This window comes from Myxocyprinus asiaticus, chromosome 1 (assembly GCF_019703515.2).
Source record: "Myxocyprinus asiaticus isolate MX2 ecotype Aquarium Trade chromosome 1, UBuf_Myxa_2, whole genome shotgun sequence".
Lineage (NCBI taxonomy): Eukaryota > Metazoa > Chordata > Actinopteri > Cypriniformes > Catostomidae > Myxocyprinus > Myxocyprinus asiaticus.
Genome location: NC_059344.1, coordinates 22,123,878 through 22,147,837, shown reverse-complemented (window position 1 = coordinate 22,147,837; position 23,960 = coordinate 22,123,878). Strand labels below are relative to the sequence as shown.

Genomic DNA, 23,960 nt, shown 5'->3' with positions numbered 1-23,960 from the left:
ATCCATCCAACATTACCATGCACACACACACCCCAGAACCCAGAACTGTCTTTGCCCCACAGTAACCCCTCTCCAATAGAATCTTTGATGATCTTTCTTTCATCAAGCATTGTGTGTTTCAAATGCAGAGCATACATTTGCAAGGCACGTGCAAAAGGCTATTGTCAGTCATGAGCATGAGGACACAAAACCACTAGGTTTTCGTTGATCTGATTTGTTGTTGATTAGAAAATATAATACAATATATAAACAGTGTTGGTATTTTTGTTCCATGAAATGTTCTTTATATGACAGTGTTAATGTAATGTAAAAAGCTTAGGCCAGTTTTCTTTGTCACAATGGTCAGATTTGACAGGAAACACCACAAGTGTTACTTTGTGCCCCTTTTCAGAAAATAAAAGCGTTTCAAAATAAAAGTTCTGTTTTTTTGTGATCTTCCTCATTCATTTTCAATGGCTGGCCATCTTTGACCGGGAACACCACAATTCTATTGATTCTATTGGAGAGGGGTCACTGTGGGGCAAAGACAGTTCTGGTGTGTATGTGTGGTAATGTTGGATGGATGAATGGATGTTGGATGCAGTTCAGGGTAGGATAAAGTTAATCTCCGTGAAAAAGAAAGCATGTAATACTCAAGAGTTTGTGCGTGTACGTGAGCATGAGTGTGTGTGTTTTAGTGCACATGTGTGTGTGTATGTGTGCGTGCACAGATCCGAGGCCTTTATGTTTGCAAGCACACATGCACATATGTGAACATGAACATGATGATCATGCTCCTGACACTAAATTTTTATCTTATTTTTTATCTCCACCATTAATTTTCAAAGGCCGGTCATTTTTGACCGAGAACACCACAAGTGTGGCTTTGTGCCATTTTGTACAAAATAAAAGCATTTCAAAACAAACTTCCTAATTAAACATTAAAGCACACTAGTGTGAAATAGTACAAAATGTTTTCAGATTCGATTTAATATTTCCAAAATTATCCACAAATAATGTTTATTCACTCAAAAACAGAGGTGCATAAGCTCAGGTCAATGAGGCCTACAATCAATAAGTTCCAAAAATAAATACAAAACCTTTGCTAATTGAAAGAAAACAGGTTGGCAAAAAGATCTAATCCAATATATGGTGATAATATTGCATAACGAGAGATTTATGAGCAATGTTTACAGGCTGGTCATTTTTAACCGTAAGTACCAAAAGTTTAACAAAGTGAAAATTGTCAAATTTTTGGGGGGAAGTTGTGATACCCTGTGTGAGCAAAGTCAGTAAATTTTAGTCCAATATGATAACATTAACTAGCATTTTCAGGCAAAAGAAAATCCTCTCCTGGTCAAAATGACCAGAAAACAACATGAGGGTTAAAATGTATTATTCACTTTTTTTCACCTCTATGAAAGGTTCTCTCATTATTTTTTCTCACGCTATTCTACATATAAGCATCTCTCTAAATCAAAGCCAGCACAGTGAGTCATTCATTGAAATCAATCAATCTTTTTCTTAGATTGATATTTTATATTGATTTTTTGCAATCTGTACCTTACAAGTTTCTTAAACTCTACTTAGTGTATCACACACACCGTGTTTGTGGCAGTGCTGGATGGTGTGTTGGATGAAGGTCTGCACTTCTCTATAGGTCTGTAGGAAAGAGTCCTGAAAATGACTGGCCTCCTCTGTACTTACACCCAGAATACCAGACAACCGCTCTCTTCCTGTGAGAGAGAGTGTCAGTTAGTGTACATAACTGGACAGAACAAAAATATTCCAAGCTCAATAACTTTCTGTGTTCCAAATGACACACTATACACTTACAAAATATACTATGCACTTAACCGTGTAGTGTATGAATTTTCCAAGTGTAATATCATCCCAAATGGAACATCTAACGGTTTGTTACTACACGGAAGCATTTGCCGTTTAACAGCTGACAGAAGTGACGTTTCAAGCACACGTGATGGGTTGCCTCTAGCTTTAGCGCATTAGCGGACCTCAGTTCAACACTTGAATCTCAAACAACGTACATATTCACACAGCGTGGTGTGATGGTAAAGCATTCAACTTATTCAAGCACACATATGCAAGGTGCTGTCTTCACAGAAGTTTCACTGGCTGCTACATTCTTCATTAATTACAACTGTTTTGTCAGACCAGCAACGTAGCCAGGTAACTCCGCCCCTTTTGCTATGTTTTGCAAGCTGCAAAATCTGTGTGCACGAAGTGTCCAACATTCCACACTCCGTTTTGACGGTTGAAAAAGTGCATCATCCGGGTACTTAAAGTACACTTTTTGTTGCATTTTCAGTGCAAACATACTACTCGCTCTACTTACACTACAAAATGAAAGAAGTGCAGAAGTGTGCGGTTTGGGACGCACCTTTACAAGAAGAGATAAAAAAAGACAAGATGAGATGAGGAACAGAACAAAGGTCAGAAAAAGTTTAAAATGTTAAAATGAGTGACCCACCTTCCATTGTTGCCATGACAACAAGTGTGTGATAAACATGTTATTATGGGAGAGCTCTGACTTTCACCTCTACAATCTAAATTTAATGAGAATTCACACGTTTAAAGTCAACATGTAACAGTTTTCGCAACCAATTGTACTTCCGTAATGTAACATATTTCCAATGAAAGAACATTCAATGAGAAACAAATGTAGAACAAGGCTTTATTTTTTCCATTGGGAACTGGCTGAATTGTGAAGTGACATTCCATACAAGAATGGAGCTTGTCACTTTCTGTTCCTGTTGCTGCTGTCGCATAGCTCGACTTTGAGTTTGTAGTCTACTAGCCAGCTTAACGTTGTTTATTTTCTATTTTCACTGCTATTTTACCAAGTGCATCCGTTTTCCGCTTTTTCTACTTTTATCATGATTCAACTGCATACATCCATTTTCCCTCTGCTTTTTTGCATCAACCATATCAAACGCTTTTTCGGCGTCAAGCAAGATGGCAGCGACTGGAGTCTGATCGTTGGCCTCTGCCCACATGACATTAATGAAACGCCTAATGTTATCAGAAGAGTTACTGCCCGAATAAACCCCACCTGATCTATAGGTATAAGAGATGTCATAACTTTACTTAATCGGTTAGCCCAAATTTTTGACAATATTTTAACATCTAGCTGGATCAGGGAAATTGGACGGTAACTCTTACACTCACTTGGATCTTTGTCCTTTTCAAGAATCAGACTGATCCGGGCTTGTGTCATGGTTGGCGGAAGCTTTCCATTCTTTAATGATTCCGTATAAACTTCTAGCAAAAGTAGAGCCAGTTCTGTAGCATAAGATCTAAAAAATTCAGCGGCAAAACCATTTGGCCCTGGAGCCTTGCCTGTAGGCATTCTTAATGTAATAAAATTCAATAATGTAATAACTTACCAATAATGTAATAACATTTCTGAACCAATAACGTAATAACTTTTTGCCCATAATGTAATAAGTCCTCACATTATTTGCTGGCTATTACATTATTGGCTGGGTTAATAATTTTTAAAAAAAAATTTATTACATTATTGGCAGTTATTACATTAATGGTAGTTATTACATTATTGGCTGCTACAGGCCTTAATTACCTCACCAAGCTCCTCCAAGTTTATCTCAGAATCAAGAGAATTTTTTTGCTCAGTTGTCAGTTTAGGAAGATCTAATTGTTCCACAGAGTTTCTAATATCTTCATCAGTAGACGAAGACGTGGGACTATAGAGATCAAGATAGAATTCTTTAAAAGCATTATTAATATCAATGGTTGAGATAAATATTTCACCACCAGCAGATTTCACTGAGGGAAAGGTAGAAAAAGACTCTCTCTGCTTTATATATCTAGCCAGAAGCTTCCCTTCTTTGTCCCCCGACTCAGTATGACTGTCTTACCCTGAATAGCCAAAACTCCACCTTCCACGACAAAATAGTATTATATCTGTATTTCAGTCGGGTCAATTCTCTGAGGCCATCAGCCGACATTCTGTGTTTCAGCTCTGCCTCGGCACTTTTAATATTCCCTTCCAATTCCAAGAGTTCTTATGCTTTGGATTTTTTGGTGAATGAGGCATACTGTATGTTCCGGCCCCTAAGAACCGCCTTAAGTGCCTCCCAAGCCACGCCCACAGAGGATACTGAGGACCAGTTGGTCACCATATAAACACTGATTTTAGTCTTTAACATTTGTTGGAATTCAGGATTTTGCAAAAGGGACACATTAAAGCACCAACTATATGATTTCCTTTTCTCCATATGTGGCAACACCTCTAAACTCACCAGGACGTGATCTGAGACTAAAATGTTTCCGATCAGCAATCAACAACAGATGAAATGAGGGGCTTAGATATAAAAAAAATATATACACTACTGGTCAAAAGTTTTGAAACATGACTGAAATGTTTCTCATGATCTTAAAAATCTTTTGATCTGAAGGCGTTTGCTTAAATGTTTGAAATTAGTTTTGTAGACAAAAATATAATTGTGCCACCATATTAATTTATTTCATTATAAAACTAAAATTTAATAAAAATAAAGTTTTTGAAATTGACGACTTGGACCAAATAATAAAGAAAAGCACTTTAATCTGTTTGAGACATTTGAATTGTAGATGCTTACTTATCAGTGTAATGACTCCCCTGCTCTTACATGAGCCAGCACTAAAGAAAACATGCCCACCCCATATCTTCCCAAATTTTTCAGCTTCCTGCGGAGAAAAATGCATTTCTTGAAGAAACACTATCATATTTCTTACGCTTGAGAAGAGAAATAACCTTCCTTCTTTTTATGGGGTGCCCCAACCCATTCACATTCCACGTGGAGAGAGATAATCCACTCACATTAACATTTGAAATTTGGACATCAAGATCTTTATTGGGTGATCTCAGAAACTTGGCCAGAAGTGATCGGGGCCTGTCTCCCTCCACGGATCGCCGAGCAGGAACCCTGTGAGCTCGCTCGATTTCCAGTTTATGGCCTGCTATGTCGAACAGATTTGGAAAGAGCCCATCCAGGAATTTCACTGTATCCTGTCCCTCTGCTCCCTCGGGGATTCCGACGATACGGACGTTATTCCGCCGGCTACGGTTCTCCATGTCCTCCAACTTCTTCCAGGCATGCTCCAAATCCACCTTGGTCACTAGCGTGTTAGCAGATAATTCCCTTTCCGATGACTCCAAGTAATTGATCCGTTTCTCGACATCCCCCACTCTTGTAACTACATCAGTGAACTTCGCCTCCATGGCAGTGATCGATCGACATATCACAGCAAGATCCTCCAAGTCAGCAACAACCTTCGTCAGCATTGCCGACATGTTCAGCATCTCTCGCCGCATTTCCCGCACCTCTCTGACTAAATCGACTCCCAGACCTGCGGCTTGCTCGGGGGCGTCAGCTTGAGCACGTGTCTTTTAATGTCTACAGAGCACGAGGATTTTGAAATTTTTAATATATTGTCCTCCTAGAACAGTTATGGAACAGAGTGTATCTCACCAGTTTATGTCATTAAAAGTATTAAAACTAGCAAAGTGCACAGAGATAGCCATTCACACATCCGATCCTTGCATGGCGTCACGTGACTCTCCCATAAATGTTACTTGTTGAATAAAGGACACGACATGAGGGTTAGTAAATTAAAAGAGTTTTCCATTTTGGGTGAACTATCCCTTTAATGCTGTGCATTCTTATTGGGTGAGGTCATTTGCTCTGTGGTGCCCCTTCTTTTGCCTAATTACTCCAACCTCTTCATGTCTCCTATAAATCATCCCTCTCTCCGGCATACTTAATAGTTAGCTTCTTATATTCTGACCCAGTTGTGTGTGTGCGTCCAGTGCAGTGACCACTCCTCCCAGTTGTGTGTATTCACCCCTCCCCCTCCACTATATATGTGTGTTTGATTGTCTTCTGTGCTAGGCCTCCTATTAGCATTCGGTAACCATGGTAATCCCATGTTTTCTGCTAGATTATCAACATATGCTGACACTGTGGCATTCTCTCCCCCTCTTCTCTCAATCAGTTTCTCATTCTACCAGCACTCACTCATTCATCATTCCCTCCCTACATACCTTTCTCATTCAATTTTCCTGAGATGGCAATACAGTAGAAATGAAAATGTCTCAATCATATCAAGCCTTGTGCCTTTGGGAGTGCACAATAATTCTGTCTATCTCTGTATTCAGCAGCTCACACAAACAAACGTGTAAAGGGGCAGTCACACTAGGCATTGAGCATGCGAAATTTTTTCGTACAATGCAACGGACCAGGATATGATGTCATGCGGGAGGACTTCTGGTGTACGTAAATAATAGATCACAAAAAACAAAGAATATTATATTAAAAATGTTTAAATATTTTGTCTACTCACTTTCCTACAACAATAAATCTCGCAGCTTTGAAATAAGTATCATTTGAATTGAGCCAAGTGGTCAGTGTGTGACGTTTCAGTCTCCCATTGGTCACGAGTCCTCTTGTCGTACGAATTCACAGATCAGAGTTCACCAAGCCTGAACTTTGGTACATAGCGTAGTATGAAATTTCTTTGCATGAGCTTGCGTTTCCGCACTGCTGCATTCGGATGCATTTGAATGGGAATGAATCACGAATTGTAGTGTGACCACCCCTTAAAACTACTAGACTGAACAATATAAATGAGAAAAAAAGATACATTCAAGCTGACCCAGTTAAAGCAAAGTAGAACAGTGACACCCTCCTTCTGTCCCTCTCTCTCTCTCACCCAAACACACACACACACACACACACACACACAACAATAACGTTCCTTGCTAATAAGGTTGTAGTCATGGAAGTTACATTCTGAAAGGTCTCTGTTAGCAACCCCTCTGAACAATAAGTGTCTCTACACTTGAGTTATAAGGGCAAATCCCTCCAGCCTGGTTTTTTTTATTTTATATATTCATAATAATCAGCAGTGCAAAAAAACCCATATATCCAATATTTGCAATGCATAGGGGTGCCACACAACGGGGGCCGGTTGTAATTCAAACGTTTAAAGTTCTACCCTTTAGGGGGCCTGGGTAGCTCAGTGGTAAAGACGCTGGCTACCACACCTGGAGTTCGCTAGTTCGAATCCCAGGGCGTGCCGAGTGACTCCAGCCAGGTCTCCTAAGCAACCAAATTGGCCCGGTCCCTAGGGAGGGTAGAGTCACATGGGGTAACCTCCTCGTGGTCACTATAATGTGGTTTGTTCTCGGTGGGGCGCGTGGTGAGTTGAGCGTGGTTGCCGCGGTGGATGGCGTGAAGCCTCAGCACGCGCTATGTCTCCGTGGCAACGCACTCAACAAGCCACATGATAAGATGCGCGGGTTGATGGTCTCAGACGCGGAGGCAACTGGGATTCGTCCTCCGCCACCCGGACTGAGGCGAATCACTACGCGACCACAAGGACTTAAAAAGCACATTGGGGATTGGGCATTCCAAATTGGGAGAAAAAAGGGGATAAATCCCCCCCCCCCAAAAAAAAATTCTACCTTTAAACTCCTGATATAAATATATTTGTCTTTTTCATTCTGAACAATCCATTTATCCCTTATTTCATTGCCTATGCCGCAAGCTGAATCTGGCTAAATACAAACCAGAATGTGTTGTTTTTTTACATTTTTTTTATGGTTTTAAAATAAGGTACCTGGAAAAGTTCTGCATTTGGAAAATGTTGTTTGGAAATGTTGAACTAATGTTGAATGTGCTTGAACTATCACTTTAAATGAGCTTGACAAACTTTCTGCTTTGTCCAGGTGATTTGGCATGTTTTCACGCAAAGTCTTAAAGGAATAATTCACCCAAAATGTATTATTCCCTCATCATTTACTCACCCTTATGCCGTCTCAAACTTTTATGACACTCTTTCTTCTGCGGAACACAAAGTTATTTTGATGGAGATATGATGTAAATATATTCATACCATGTAAGTCAATGGGCATCAACACTTCTAAGCTCCAACAAGGACATAAAGGCAGCATAAAGGTAATTCATATGGCTCGAATGGTTTAATCCATGTCTTCTGAATCGATACGATCAATTTTGAGTGAGAAACGGACCAAAATGTAACTCCATTTTCATAATAAATCTTGCCATCTGCAGTCTCCTTGGCACGATCATGATTGAAGCTCAAATATTCTTCCTCACGCTTGACACACGCAGAGAGCTGTACACACGCTCTGTCCATATACAAGCACTGTACACAAACTCTGCATATGCGTCTTTATTGAAAGCATGCTTCAAACCATGATGTAGGAGACAGAAGATATCAAGATTTATACTGAAAAAGGAATTACATTTTGGTCTGTTCTCACCCAAAACCGATAGTGTTGCTTCAGAAGACAACACAAATTGTATAGATTACCTTTATGCTGCTAATGTTGTTTATAGAGCTTGTCAGTGTGGGTGCCCACTGACATGCATTGTATGGATACTGTGTTTTAGCATCAAATCTCCATCAAAATATCTTTGTTTGTGTTCCGCAGAAGAAAGTCATGAGTTTGAGATGGCATAAGGGTGAGCAAATGATAAGAAACTTATCATTTTAGACAATGTCTTAAGGACTAGAATTGTAATATAACATTGTTCATGAATATTGACAACAATACTGTTGCATACTTCCTATAGATTAAAATGACAAGGTGCCTGTATTATGGCCTTACCAGCTCCATAAACCACAGAGTAGACAATACGCTTGGCATGCTCTCTGTCCTCCAGACTAACTCTGTCCTCACTCACACTCTTCCTAAAGACAACCAGAGAGAGAAAGAGAGATTTATATAATGAAAGTGTCAGCAGCACTGGTAGGCTGAAGGCATCAGTGTTTGTAGAGTGACAAGGAATCATAGGCTACCCTGCAGATGTCTTGCTTCATTAAAGCAACGGGCAGTGTTAGGTCAGCACTCATACTGTATTACATCAAACTTTAAGCTCACTGTGGTGAGCACTACACACACACTCATACAAGCTGGAATATGCAAACAGAGATGCAGTGATGATCTCAACAAACTGATGGGTTCACAGACCCCATCATCACAGCAGAGTGAGGGCACATACAGTCTCTACCCTCAAACACATAATCAAACAGTGGAACTGTGTCAGCAATCAAATCACACGTAGTCTTGACAGGTCTGTCGGTGTGTGGAATAGTTACTGTGGAGATGTGAGCATCAGACTTACTCTCTTCTTTGTTGGACTCTCTGTGCGGTTCATGGCACACAGCCCTCAGGTTGAAACACACAGACTGGTACTGCAGGACGCTTTGCCCTCTTGTCAGTCTGTATATTACTCTTTGTGTCTGTGTGTATGTTTAAGTAAGTTTGTTCCAAATGGCATATCCTAAATTCTTCTCAAACTTTTGGCTTGCCAAAACAACTACATTCCATTCCATTTTGTTGACTTTATAAAAATGCATTCATTTTATTTAAGTCACAGTGTGTGATTTCTGTGACAGCAAAAGAAATTGCAAAAATAATTATTGTTTTCAAACAAGTTTTACCGAACAGTCGTCTGCCACAGATCAAAAAACAGGTAGTAGGCCTTCACCAAACTCACACCAATGCGCAAATGTCTGGTCGCTCAAACAAACAGATTAAAGTTAAAAGCACCACAAGGCTACAGCAGCTATGTTTCCATCCAAGTAATTTATAAGAAAAATTGGAATATCGCAAAAACAATTTCCGAAAGAAAGAAGCGTTTCCATTCCATGTGTTTAAGAGAACAAAATCACTACTGGGGAATTGATGCAAAATAATAATGTAAGTTGAAGTCACTGTGGTTCTTTTATTAAATGTAATTACTTGCAATTTAGAGCGTGCACACAAAAAGTTCGAAAAAACATCATGTTTTCTAGCATTTAGCTGCAGATAGCTTATGTCTGGGAGCTAAAGATTTTAAGACAGTTTTGGGAGGTAATAGTAGCCAGGGACTAAAAACAGTTAAAGGAACGAAAACAGACACCCCAAAAGACCAATTTGTTTTTCATAAAGTATGTGAAGAAAGGAAGAAAGTACCTTTCAATTGTTCCTGAGTGAAAACATTATTTTTAAATGCTGGTAACTGGTTAATTTTGTTCTGATAACATTTTCACAAAACCAAAGACCAAAGGGTTTATTACATAACATTTTCAGAAACCTGTTGCCCGAAAAAGATTAGGTTTCTCTCTTTTTAGCAGAAAATGATTAGCATGTGCTTCCTTTGCCTAATTGTACAATGTTTATTTTACCTTCCTTGCTAATGACCTTTTTAACAACTATATATAATTTATACATAGACATGCATGGAAATGTTTGAGGTAAAAAAATTCAGTTATTTCCAAGAGTTCACTGAATTATTGTAAGATACTGTACGATGCATTAATACAGATTTTATGCTGCTGAGTTTTGACTGAGAAACAGATCTGTAATTAAAAATATCCATACAGTTTTTTTTTATTTATTATTATTTAGGCCTAGCTTTGTGATAATGTTAGGTTCTAAAATGGTTCCATCAAGGTTTCAAAATAAAACATTTCTGCCTGCATGAGGACATTTAGTGGGCATGCATGAAAGAGACATTTATAAATTAATTTAAAAATGGCCAGTTGTATATTTAAAATATTAACAAAAATGTTAGGGGATTTATTTAATATTAACAATACATTTATCGAAAAGGCATTATTTTATATATGCTACTGTATACTAAGCTTGTTACGATTTCTATGCTGATAATTTCCCCATGGGAGAAAACTGAATTGCTTATTTTCACTTATTGGGTGAGGCAAGTCCCTTATTTTAAGCTTGTTTTACCAGACCAGATTGATTATTTCTATTGTGAGATAGTGCAACACTGAAACTGGTAACTCACCAACCCTTAGCACACTGTCATTTAAGTACTGTACATTTGAGTACCGTCATTTAAAAAAAGAATGTTATTAACTGTTCTTTTTTTTTTTTCTCGCTTTAACCGGTAACCATTCAGAGGCTGCAGAATGCCAGAAAAGAAAAAAAGAAGAAAAAAATAATAATATTTTTTTGTTTTTGGTCACTGACAGTAACCAATCATTTAGATGACATGCTTTGGCTCCAGCATTTCAGAATAACCAGAGCAACATTTGAGATGCAAAGCAACGATATTGATGATATTCTTTGAGTGAAATATGTGCGAATCTATATTCCTATATAAATTCTACAGGAATACAGTTGTGCTCAAAAGTTTGCATACCCTGGCAGAAATTGTGAAATTTTGGCATTGATTTTGAAAATATGACTGATCATGCAAAAAACCTGTCTTTTATTTAAGGATAGTGATCATATGAAGCCATTTATTATCACATAGTTGTTTGGCTCCTTTTTAAATCATAATGATAACAGAAATCACCCAAATGGCCCTGATCAAAAGTTTACATACCCTTGAATGTTTGGCCTTGTTACAGACACACAAGGTGACACACACAGGTTTAAATGGCAATTAAAGGTTAATTTCCCACACCTGTGGCTTTTTAAATTGCAATTAGTGTCTGTGTATAAATAGTCAATGAGTTTGTTAGCTCTCATGTGGATGCACTGAGCAGGCTAGATACTGAGCCATGGGGAGCAGAAAAGAACTGTCAAAAGACCTGCGTAACAAGGTAATGGAACTTTATAAAGATGGAAAAGGATATAAAAAGATATCCAAAGCCTTGAAAATGCCAGTCAGTACTGTTCAATCACTTATTAAGAAGTGGAAAATTCGGGTATCTCTTGATACCAAGCCAAGGTCAGGTAGACCAAGAAAGATTTCAGCCACAATTGCCAGAAGAATTGTTCGGGATACAAAGAAAAACCCACAGGTAACCTCAGGAGAAATACAGGCTGCTCTGGAAAAAGATGGTGTGGTTGTTTCAAGGAGCACAATACAACGATACTTGAACAAAAATGAGCTGCATGGTCGAGTTGCCAGAAAGAAGCATTTACTGCGCCAATGCCACAAAAAAGCCCGGTAACAATATGCCTGACAACACCTTGACATGCCTCACAGCTTCTGGCACACTGTAATTTGGAGTGACGAGATCAAAATAGAGCTTTATGGTCACAACCATAAGTGCTATGTTTGGAGAGGGGTCAACAAGGCCTATAGTGAAAAGAATACCATCCCCACTGTGAAGCATGGTGGTGGCTTACTGATGTTTTGGGGGTGGGGGTGAGCTCTAAAGGGACGGGGAATCTTGTGAAAATTGATGGCAAGATGAATGCAGCATGTTATCAGAAAATACTGGCAGACAATTTGCAATCTTCAGCACAAAAGCTGCACATGGGATGTTCTTGGACTTTCCAGCACGACAATAACCCTAAGCACAAGGCCAAGTTGACCCTTCAGTGGTTACAGCAGAAAAAGGTGAAGGTTCTGGAGTGGCCATCACAGTCTTCTGACCTTAATATCATCGAGCCACTCTGGGGAGATCTCAAACATGCAGTTCATACAAGATGACCAAAGACTTTGCATGACCTGGAGGCATTTTGCCAAGACGAATGGGCAGCTATACCACCTGCAAGAATTTGGGGCCTCATAAACAAATATTACAAAAGACTGCATGCTGTCATTGATGCTAAAGGGGGCAATACACAGTATTTAGAACTAAGGGTATGCAGACTTTTGAACAGGGATCATTTCATTTTTTTCTTTGTTGCCATATTTTATTTTATGATTGTGCCATTCTGTTATAACCTACAGTTGAACATGAATCCCATAAGAAATAAAAGAAATGTGTTTTGCCTGCTCACTCATGTTTTCTTTAAAAATGGTACATATATTACCAATTTTCCAAGGGTATGCAAACTTTTGAGCACAACTGTATATTCGGTAAATGTGTTTCCATCACAGCTTATGCGCATGTCTTACCGAATAAAAAAATGTACCTTCTTAGAAAGCAATGTATATTTGTTTTGTGCATTTTTTTTTTCTTTTTTCGCATCTTGGTGTTTCCATCCAGCATTTTTAATGCGATATACCAACATTTGCAGAAAAATATGTGGATGGAAACCTAGCTAGTGTTAACAATTTTTGGAGTGATCATCACACACACACACACCCCAAAATCAGACTCATTAGTGCAAAAACAATGGGGTGGGGGTCTTGTAACAGACATGACAAAACAAAACATTCCTGATGCCTGATAGACCAACAGGAGTGTTTTGAAATAATGATGCTACCTGGGCACAAAGTTCTTTAGACAAAAAGTAAACACCTTTTGACCAATGATTTTCCATGACTTTTTAGTGACATTTACAACTGCATGTGGTTAAATAAGAAATAATGTAATTTGGGGGCCTGGGTAGCTCAGCGAGTATTGACGCTGACTACCACCCCTGGAGTCGCGAGTTTGAATCCAGGGTGTGCTGAGTGACACCAGCCAGGCCTCCTAAGCATCCAAATTGGCCCGGTTGCTAGAGTCACATGGGGTAAACTCCTTGTGGTCGCAATCAGTTGTTCTCGCTCTCAGTGGGGCGCGTGGTAAGTTGTGCGTGGATCGCGGAGAGTAGCTTGAGCCTCCACATGCGGAGTCTCCGCGGTGTCATGCACAACGAGCCACATGATAAGATGCGTGGATTAACTGTCTCAGAAGCGGAGGCAACTGAGACTTTTACTCCACCACCCGGATTGAGGAGAGTAACCATGCCACCACGAGGACCTACTAAGTAGTGGGAATTGGTCATTCCAAATTGGGAGAAAAAGGGGATAAAAAAATAAATAAAACAAAATAATGACATTTAAAAAATTTTTGTATAGAGAACAGTTTTTAGAAAATTACATAGAGAGAAATGGTATAAAGAGCTCACATTTGTGTTTGGGACAGGACAATTATGGTGTATAAAAAATTGTATAAGATGGTGCGAGTGTGTACCCACCACTGGGCCGCGAGCATGGTGAAGGCATCTGCTTCAGGGTTTTGAAAGATTCTCAGCAGCTGCAGGTCAGATGATAAGTGAGCCAAGAGACGCAACTCCACCTGACAGAAATCTACACAAACATACATACACAAGCTTAATCATGAACTCCTTCAAACTTCATCTTCATCCACAATGACCTGTCATAACTCTCCTTCACAATAACAAATGGAAAGCGGTAGATGACAGTGAACAGTGTGTGTTGGCATCTTTCCCATCTGTGTCAGCAGGAACAGTAATCCACCCAGCAGCTTCTCTTTTAGATAAAAGAAAATGTGTGAGAGGATAAGTGTACACTGGAATACCAACTCTGTGTGAGTGAGTGTGTATACTGCTTTGACTGGCAGAGTGCTGACTCACCCCCCTAACACACACACACGCACACATGCACGCACGCACATACGCACGCATTCCCCAATCCTGTTTGAAAACTGTGAAAAAAAATGTATGTTCTGAAATTGTTTAATTGTGTTGTACAGTATAGAAACTGCAATGTCAAGTCAGGTTCTTTTTTTCATGTACACAAAATAGGTTCACTGCACAATTAAGTTCTCTATGCTTTCAGACAATGACAAGGGCAATTACAAAGGAATTTAGAAAAATGTTCCTGGAAGAGAAATAGAAGAAAGGGCAAATAAATAAATAACTAAAAATATACAAGCATCTCCACTTGCATATAAACAAATACAGATAATGAGGAAGTGTGGGAGTATATGTTTAGCAAAGATATGCATAATCAGTAGAATCAGAATCAGGATCAGCTTTATTGCCAAGTATGCTTACACATACAAGGAATTTGTCTTGGTGACAGGAGCTTCCAGTGTACAACAATGCAATAACAATACAAAAACAGCAGCAAGACAGATAATAATAAAAAATAAAAAATAAAACTAATTATACACATACGTACAGACACACACATACATACATACACACATACACATGGGTAGTGCAAATACAAATCTGTTATGTACAGTGTAAATACAAATCTGTTATGTACAGTGTAAATACAAATCTGTTATGTACAGTGCAAATACAAATCTGTTATGTAAAGTGCAAATGGTTTTTTTTTTTTTTCCCAGAGGAATAAAATGGCAGAAGAGGTTGGATGAATATAAAAAAGACTAAACTGTGTATTGCACATAGTTATTGCTCAATGGGGCAATTTAACTGTTCATGAGATGGATAGCCTGAGGGAAAAAACTGTTCCTGTGCCTGACGGTTCTGGTGCTCAGAGCTCTGAAGCGTCGGCCAGAAGGCAACAGTTCGTAAAGGTAGTGGGCAGGGTGAGTGGGGTCCAGAGTGATTTTTCCAGCCTTTTTCCTCACTCTGGAAGTGTATAGTTCTTGAAGGGAGGGCAGGGGGCAACCAATAATCCTCTTAGCAGTCCGAACTGTCCTTTGTAGTCTTCTGATGTCTGATTTCATAGCTGAACCAAACCAGACAGTTACTGAAGTGCAGAGGACAGACTCAATGATTGGCTGAGTAGAACTGTATCAGCAGCACCTGTGGCAGGTTGAACTTCCTCAGCTGGCGAAGGAAGTACAACCTCTGCTGGGCCTTTTTCACAATGGAGTCAATGTGGGTCTCCCACTTCAGGTCCTGTGAGATGGTAGTGCCCAGGAACTTGAATGACTCCACTGCTGCCACAGTGCTGTTTAGAATGGTGAGGGGGGTCAGTGTTGGGGTGTTTCTCCTAAAGTCCACAATGATCTCCACTGTTTTGAGTGTGTTCAGCTCAAGGTTGTTTTGACTGCAACAGACAGCCAGCTGTTCAACCTCCTTTCTGTATGCAGACTCATCGTCATCTCGGATGAGGCCGATGACAGTGGTGTCGTCTGCAAAATTCAGGAGCTTGACAGAGGGGTCCATGGCGATGCAGTTGTTGGAGTAGAGGGAGAAGAGTAGTGGGGAGAGCACACATCCCTCAGGGGCACCAGTGCTGATTGTACAGGTGCTAGAAGTGAGTTTCCCCTGTCTCACAAGCTGCTGCCTGTCCGTCAGAAAGCTGGTAATCCACTGACAGATAGATAAGGGAACAAAGAGTTGGTGTAATTTAGTCCGGAGAATAGCTGGGATGATGGTGTGTTGAAAGCTGAACTGAAGTCCACAAAAAGGATCCTTGCATATGTCCCTGGTCTGTCCAGATGTTGCAGGATATGATGCAATCCTATGTTGACTGCATCATCCACAGACCTGTTTGCTCGATAAGCAAATTGAAGGGGATCTAGAAAGGGTCCAGTGATGTTCTTCAGGTGGGCCAACACCAGTCTCTCAAATGATTTCATGACCATAGACGTCAGGGCGACAGGTCTGTAGTCATTAAGTCCTGTGATTTTTGGTTTCTTTGGGACAGGAATAATGATTGAGCATTTGAAGCAGCATGGGACTTCACACTGCTCTAGTGATCTATTGAAGATCTGTGTGAAGATGGGGGCCAGCAGGTTAGCACAGGATCTAAGACATGCAGGTGAGACGCAATCTTGGCCTGAAGCCTTCCTCGTCTTTTATTTCTGAAAGACGCGGCTCACATCATCTTCACAGATCTTAAGTGCAGGTTGAGTAGCAGGAGGGGGGGGTTGCAGGAGGTGTTGGTGTTTGTGTGAAGTGAAGGTCAGAGTGGGTGTGGGGTGTGAGATTGGGCCTTTCAAATCTGCAGATTCAGGTTGTCAGCCAGTTGTTGGTACCCTACAGGGTTGGGGGTAGGAGTCCTGTAATTTGTGAGTTGTTTCATGCCACTCCACACTGATGCAGGGTCGTTAGCTGAAAACTTGTTTTTCAGCTTAGAGTATTTTCTTTTAGCCACTATGATTTCCTTGTTCAGTGTGTTCCTGGCCTGATTGTACAATACTTTATCCCCACTCCTGTAAGCATGCTCTTTGGCCTGACGAAGCTTCCTGAGCTCTGCTGTAAACCACGGTTTGTCATTGTTGAACTTTAAATAAGTCCTATTAGGAATGCAGAGATCCTCACAGAAACTGATATATGATGTAACAGTATCTGTGAGCTCGTCCAGGTCTGTGGCTGCAGCCTCAAAAACACTCCAATCAGTGCAGTCAAAGCAGGCTTGTAGTTCCCGCTCTGCTTCATTGGTCCATCTCTTTACAGTCCTTACTACTGGCTTGGTTGATTTTAATTTCTGCCTGTAGGTTGGAAGAAGATGAACCAGACAGTGATCAGAGAGTCCCAAAGCTGCTCTAGGGACAGAGCGATATGCATCCTTTATTGTTGTATAGCAGTGATCCAGTATGTTCCTGTCTCTGGTGGGGCATGTAATGTGCTGTTTGTATTTGGGCAGTTCACATGTGAGATTTGCTTTGTTAAAATCCCCAAGAATAATAATAACTGAGTCCGGGTATTGTTGTTCCATGTCTGTGATTTGATCAGCCAGCTGTTGCAGCGCTGTGTTCACACACACGTTTGGCGCGATATACACACTCACCAGAATAAACGAGAAAAACTCCCACGGCGAGTAGAAAGGCTTACAGTTAATAAAGAGCGCTTCCAAATTAGGACAGCACATCCTCTTTAACGTTGTTACATCTGTACACCAACTTTCATTGATATAAAAGCATGTTCCACCACCTCTCGTTTTCCCCGTTAACTCCATGATGCGATCCGCTCTGAACAGCTGGAAGATGTAACGTGCTGTCCGGAATGGCTTCACTCAGCCAGGTTTCTGTGAAGCACAAGGCAGCAGAGTTTGAAAAGTCCTTGTTTGTGTGGGTGAGGAGATGTAGTTTGTCTGTTTTGTTAGGAAGAGAGCGGAGATTCGCTAAGTGAATACTCGGCAGCGCTGTTCGAAATCTGCAATGACGGAGATTGACCAGTGCACCGGCTCGTCTCCCTCGCCTGCGTCTCTTGAACAGCAGAGCTGCGCCTCCAACTAAAATGTCCAGCAAAACGTCTGAATATTCAAAAACCGGGAAAAGACTGTCTGGTATAAGCTGTCGAATGTTCAGCAGTTCGTCTCTGGTAAAACTGACTGGAAAAAGATGACTAAACACATGACAAACAAACAAAAACAACAAAAGAACTGAGGAGCTCCACACCGAGGCAGCCATCCACGGCGCCATCGTGATGATAAGTAGTGCAACAGTAAGAGACAATGTTGTTCAATTCTTAAAATCAACAGATACATTTATCAATACATTTATTTATGTACTGCAAATACAGCAAATATAGCTTATGTTACACCATACATGATAATATGCAGGGCAGTCATTAATGGACCTCCCATACACAGAGATAAACGCAAGGTAAATCTCATTATTAATAAGCAGCATGCTGGCAGGCCGAGGGCCATGGTGTCAGTCAAAGAGAATGCAGTCAAGATTCCATGTCACTTTCTCTCTGTCACCATGGTGATATGTGACAGTGGAATCAAAGGACAATACATCATGTCAAATCATATTCCACACCCCTTTTCTTATAAACAGAGTTTAATAAAACCAGCTTCATTACTAAAACTTTTGCCAGTTCATGGAAATCCTGACTAATCTGACTTGAAGCACTCTTTGTGTCAATCCCCTTTTTTAATTCTTTCTTTTGTTGGATAAAACAATAAAGAGAATATTAGGTCGAAAATATGTTAATAACAAGCATTCTGTAAATGACAGATTAAACTTCAAACACTGAGACATTTCTTAAGGGGCAGATTTTACTAACTAAACAAGAGTGGACAGCACTGATCATTTAGAGCAGAGATGCCCAACCAGGGCCCGTGGGCCAAAGTTGGCCCGTGATGACCTTTGCTTTGGCCCGCCTTGCCATATATGACAAGAGGGGAAAAAAAGAGAAGAAAAGAAAATACTAATGACGCAGCTTTTCATTGCATTAATTTAGCAGATTGCAGAGTGATTATATTTTATATAATGAAATCATAAAGGAGGGGAACCAGGGTAACTTTCATATTTTAATATAATGCAGTTTGCAGGGCTTGAAATTCGGTGCAGGATTGCGGGTATTGCGCACAATTTTAATAATTCCCGCAAGTTCCACGTTCATAATGCTGGAAATTCCCATACACTCAGTGCAGCTGCAAATTAGTAAGCCAATATATACAGATGAACAAATCAAATCAATAAACTTTTTTTTTTGTACCAAACTGTAATTCCAAAAGGTGCACGAGTAAGTCTCTCACTTTCTCTCTCGTGTAGCCATCAGAAGCACACTTGAGCATTTGTTGAATTTAGTGTAAGTGCACGCAGTGAGGAAGTGAACTTAAGATGTTACAGGTGTATAAACCTTTCTAAACCTGTTAATTCGACATACAAATGGCATTATACTGTCTCTGTAATCGAGCGACATGATAAAACTATCGCTCGTGTTTATAATGAACAAAGCTGTTAACACTGCAAGCGAGTGATGTAGGAGTGATCTGTAGATTTTGCCGCCTTTCATATCTTGCCACTCCGTCATGAGTCATAAATAATTAGGCATATTTGCAAGAAAGGCAGAAATAGCAAAAATGCTTTGTGTAATGTACCAGCCACATGGTTAAGAAAGACACTTAAACACCTGTTACATTTCTCATCTCCATATCTAGTTCCATCCAGGGTTGGAAATTAACGAGGGGACTCTAGGCAAAAACAAATTCCCCTGCAATCTGATTTAGTTCCAAAAACATACATTGCGATCTTCATTTCATTTTCGCTGGACATTATTTGTTTCTTGCTGTCCATTGTGCAGATGTTGCCATTTCAGAGGTGGATGCTCGAGCCATAAACACGCACAGACTGGCACTCTGCTTCTCACGCAGCGCATCAGTTCAGTGTCATGCTCCCATGCTAAAATTACCATATGCTACAATGTAATTAATAATAATATTAACAAAAATAATATCTGGATGTGTTAATTAGCCTTGATGTTAAATAAAACATTACTAATGATACAATAATAATTTTACAGAACATGTACTACTGTATGTTTATTTTTGCATTATTAAATTGGCATGGAGTTGCTAAGTTTTTTTATAAGCTTTCCAAATCTAGAGAATTCTGTAATCTACTCCTGTGTGTGGTGCATTAGTTTTGTAGGCTATGCTAATTTAATATCCAAAATATTTGGAAATATGCGAATGAGAAAAAAAAGTTTTGTTTCAGTAACAATGCACATTATGCAATGCAGAGGAAATTTGCATGCAATTTTGTAATTATTTAAACATGCCATTTTAAAATTGAATTGTTTAAATGAAAGTAATTGACATAAAAGGATGACAGAGACCCCCCCCCCCCATTTGCCCACGGCTGTCAATCAAGTTTGATTTTTGGCCCTTCGTAGGAAAAAGTTTGGGCACCTCTGATTTAGAGGTTACAGATGCCTATTTTTCAGCCTATAGACAATATTCCATATCTCGATAATTATGTGTTTGCTCTAAAAAAGCTAAAATGTGCTTTTTTTTATTTTATTTTTTAACTGAGGAACCATAATTTCATCCAAACAGATGTAAAGTAGATTCAATATTTTAAAGACATTAAAGTTTTTCATTAAATAAACACAAGGGAGAATGAAATTCAATCATTTTCATTGATATGCACTTTATATTTATATTTCATATACAATGATAAATAGTAACTTAATAAAAAGCATTATTTACTTAAAATGTTTTTACTAATACATTTTTGTGAATGAACAAGGTGTGCAAAGCTAGTTAACAGACTTATTTTTGAAACCCCAGTTGAACATCGCATAATACTAAACTATTACTATGGAACACGTCAGGTTTATTATTATAATTTAATGCTGAATTATCATTATTATTCTGATTGTTAGATTTGCGTTATACAAAAGTAATATATTTCTGTCCTGTTTACTTCACCTTCACCTGGGGCTTTTATTTTGACACTGAATGTGCTGTCGTATTTACCTCAACTTCACAAGGAGCTTTTATTGTGACACAGAAAAGGCAACGTGTCCGCATTTCCTGAAACGCTGTAATCTCCTCCTGTATAATATCTTGTTGTGGTTACTAATGTTTGGAATTGCGCGAAAGCTTAAACCTGCATTACTTTGATTTCACAATGCACCTGAACTGATCTGAGATTGGTGCCATGCGCGTGCACACAGATCAGTGTGTTTTTTGGATCAAACCTCCTTCTCTAAATGAGCTACTGCTGACCTTTTGCAACAGTATATCAACCATTTAAGTGAAGATTAATCTAATATGCAAAAAACACCCTGCATTCTTCACTGCCTCTCTGTGACACACCTTTTACCAAAGTGCATGCAGTTTATTAGCCTTTTTTAGGCTGTTTTATTGTCAGGCAAAAGTCTGAATGCTTTAAAAAGTAATGGCACACCTATCCTCAACAAGCCTCACGATTTGAGGTATAATCACCTATCAAGTTCAGTGTTGGTACTCCTCAACTCAAGAACCGGCAGGATGACTTCTAGGAAAATATTTTTATTCATAGAGGCTATTGACTGAAAGGTTGCATTGTGGGTTGATAGTTTTAGTTACATTAATGGAGCAGCCTGTAATATGGAAGCTAATAGGGAATGATAGAGTGAATGATTGCGAGGTGATCTGAGGGCTCAGTGGAGAGTACAGGTGAGGTGGAGCGATTAAATTAAGAGCAGTTTAGCCTGTGCTATAGAGGCCACCAGACAAGCAGGGAACAAGGGATGACTTTGTCCTCATTCTAGCCTCTCTCTGTTCTCTTTCTGGAAACAGCAAGATGCATCGCTCAACTGGATAAGACAAGGCCACCAAAGGGACGGCAACTTGCACTGTTCCTTACACATATTTTTACCCATTTCAGCAAACATACAGAACTTTTAAAGTTATCAGAGACAAAAAAACAAATAGCTAATCTCTCTTCACTCTCCCGTCTCACTCACTCACTCACTCACTCACTCACTCACTCACTCACTCACTCACTCACTCACTCACTCACTCACTCACTCACTCACTCACTCACTCAGTTTTAGGTCTTTTTGTGTATCAATGTTGTCAGGCCAGTTGATGAGATTGTGGGGAAGAACAGGCTGCTTTAAAGATCGTGATTATGCTATTGCCAAGGGGTCTGAAGGCTGTCTACTTCTGCTGCAGGTTACAATATCCTTGCTGTGACACTGTTATATAACAACACATTGACACACCTCTCACTCACTCACTCACACTAAAACACACACACACACATTCAGTACTGTCAGAACACATTCACACACACCATTCCAGAAGTACAGATACACAAAAACCATTGTGTGCATCAAAGCACAACCCCCCGCAAATAAAATAAGACATCTCATACATCAGCTGGAGGTTATGGAAGGACTGGTATGGTTTATTTAGACACACACACACACTCACACTTCATGCTGACCTACCTGCAGATAGAAAAGTCCAACCCTCTCGTGGAATGAACATGGCACGTGGGTGCACAGTCACTATTTCAGCGTTTTTTCCTATACACGAATACATAACATCAGTTAGCCTACAGTATAACACATGATCATCACGCAGATTCATTTGAAACATTGGTTGGAACACTGTAAATACAAATACAGTTCCACAGAAAAACAATATACAAATAATATCATACAAGTAGTCACTGAGAGTGTTGAAAATAACTATATAAAGACCATGGAGACAGAGAGAGAGAGAGAGAGAGAGAGAGAGAGAGAGAGAGAGAGAGAGAGAGAGAGAAAATGAGAACAGGTGATATCACTGAGAAAAAAAATCACTGGTTTAAAGAATGACATGAAGAGCTAAACAAAGATTAATAAGGGTGCGTCTCAATCAGTTCCATTCAGTAGTCGGGGCACTGATCAGTGAGAGCTGTCTCAAATCGCAAAAACGTTCCAGGGTACTGAAACGTTTGCTCCCTAAAAAAATCCCACAATGCACCGTGAAAACCAGGGAGCATCGTTGCTCATTATGTTCCCTTACCAGAAAAGGGTGTCTTAATGCCTGAATAATGTAAAATGTAAAAAACTCACCTGAATACAATGTATTATAAATAAGTAGCACCAAACTAGCAAGAGTGCTGTTATACTGAATATCAACATGGTTGAGATTCAGCTGCAGACAGAGTTCAGAACAACACCATGATTGCTTTATACAGCCATTCTATTAACAATAAATCAATATCCTGTAACTTACATTTTAAACACAGAATAGCCAGTTATTTTGTCAATTTTTGCTCTGTTAATGAAAACAGTTCCAAATAAAGCCAGACAAAGTCAGCCATTTTATTAAGGCGTGGTCACACACCTTTGCATGGCAAAATTCTGCGGGTGAAATAAAGTCATCTCAATGGGAGTCTTTGGGACTTCAGGAACAAATAATTTCCTCGTGATGATTTCGCCTTGAGTTCAATTTTGGTGAACTTGACAGGCGAAATCGCCACGTTGACCAATGGGAAGTTGCTTGGTTTGGCGTTGACCTTTATGAGGGCAGTGCTTCATACACACTGAATATTCACAATGGAAAAGGATATAATTTAAGCGGTGAGTTTCTTTTTAACTTAAGTCTCACAGAGTATAAAGTGCAGCTTTAAAAATGGCAGCTTGACAATTATTATTTTGCTGGTTTCACACACGCTCAATGTCTGCCCACGTCATCTTCGCCTGTGGAATTTCACCGTGAGAAGGTACAGTATGTGTGACTGCACCTTTACTGAACAATGCACAGAGTGACTGACAGCCTGTCTGAATCGCCATGAACACAGATAAGTTGAGTGATACAAAGAGTGAAGCATCCCAGTGCTGCTATACTAAATACCAGTTCTTGGAATGTCGCTGAAATGTAATTATTGTATAATGTGTAAGAGAAACAACAAATTAAATTCATATGGTTTCTCACTATTTTCATGTATATCTCGTCAATAGAAAGGCCCTTTCACTCCTTGCTAAACTTACTGTAGCCCCTCTGCAATGTGATTTAACTGCCAGCTGATAACACTGCTGAAAGAAACAGTAACTTTAGCATACTTAAATGTTGAAAACAACTTCAGCTAAAATGCTAAAAATTTGGAAGCTGATGAATAATATATATATAAAAAAAAACAACATGCTTAAAATAATTCGGCAGATTTCCAACTGGAATCACAGTTTAAACGAAAAGACTTCCTGCAGGTTC

The 23,960-nt window shown here is 39.5% G+C and overlaps 1 protein-coding gene across 1 annotated transcript in view; it reads right to left on the bottom strand.

Moving 5' to 3' along the window:
• Positions 1-23,960, bottom strand: part of LOC127429190 (DNA polymerase nu-like) — a 104,665-nt gene that overhangs the window by 13,818 nt on the left and 66,887 nt on the right. Inside the window, exons 19-22 of the mRNA XM_051678101.1 lie at positions 22,208-22,285; positions 13,838-13,949; positions 8,636-8,718; positions 1,584-1,715 (exon numbers count right to left, since the gene is read on the bottom strand). Coding sequence (XP_051534061.1) covers positions 1,584-1,715; positions 8,636-8,718; positions 13,838-13,949; positions 22,208-22,285 — 405 coding nt within the window. The remainder of the gene's footprint in view (positions 1-1,583; positions 1,716-8,635; positions 8,719-13,837; positions 13,950-22,207; positions 22,286-23,960) is intronic.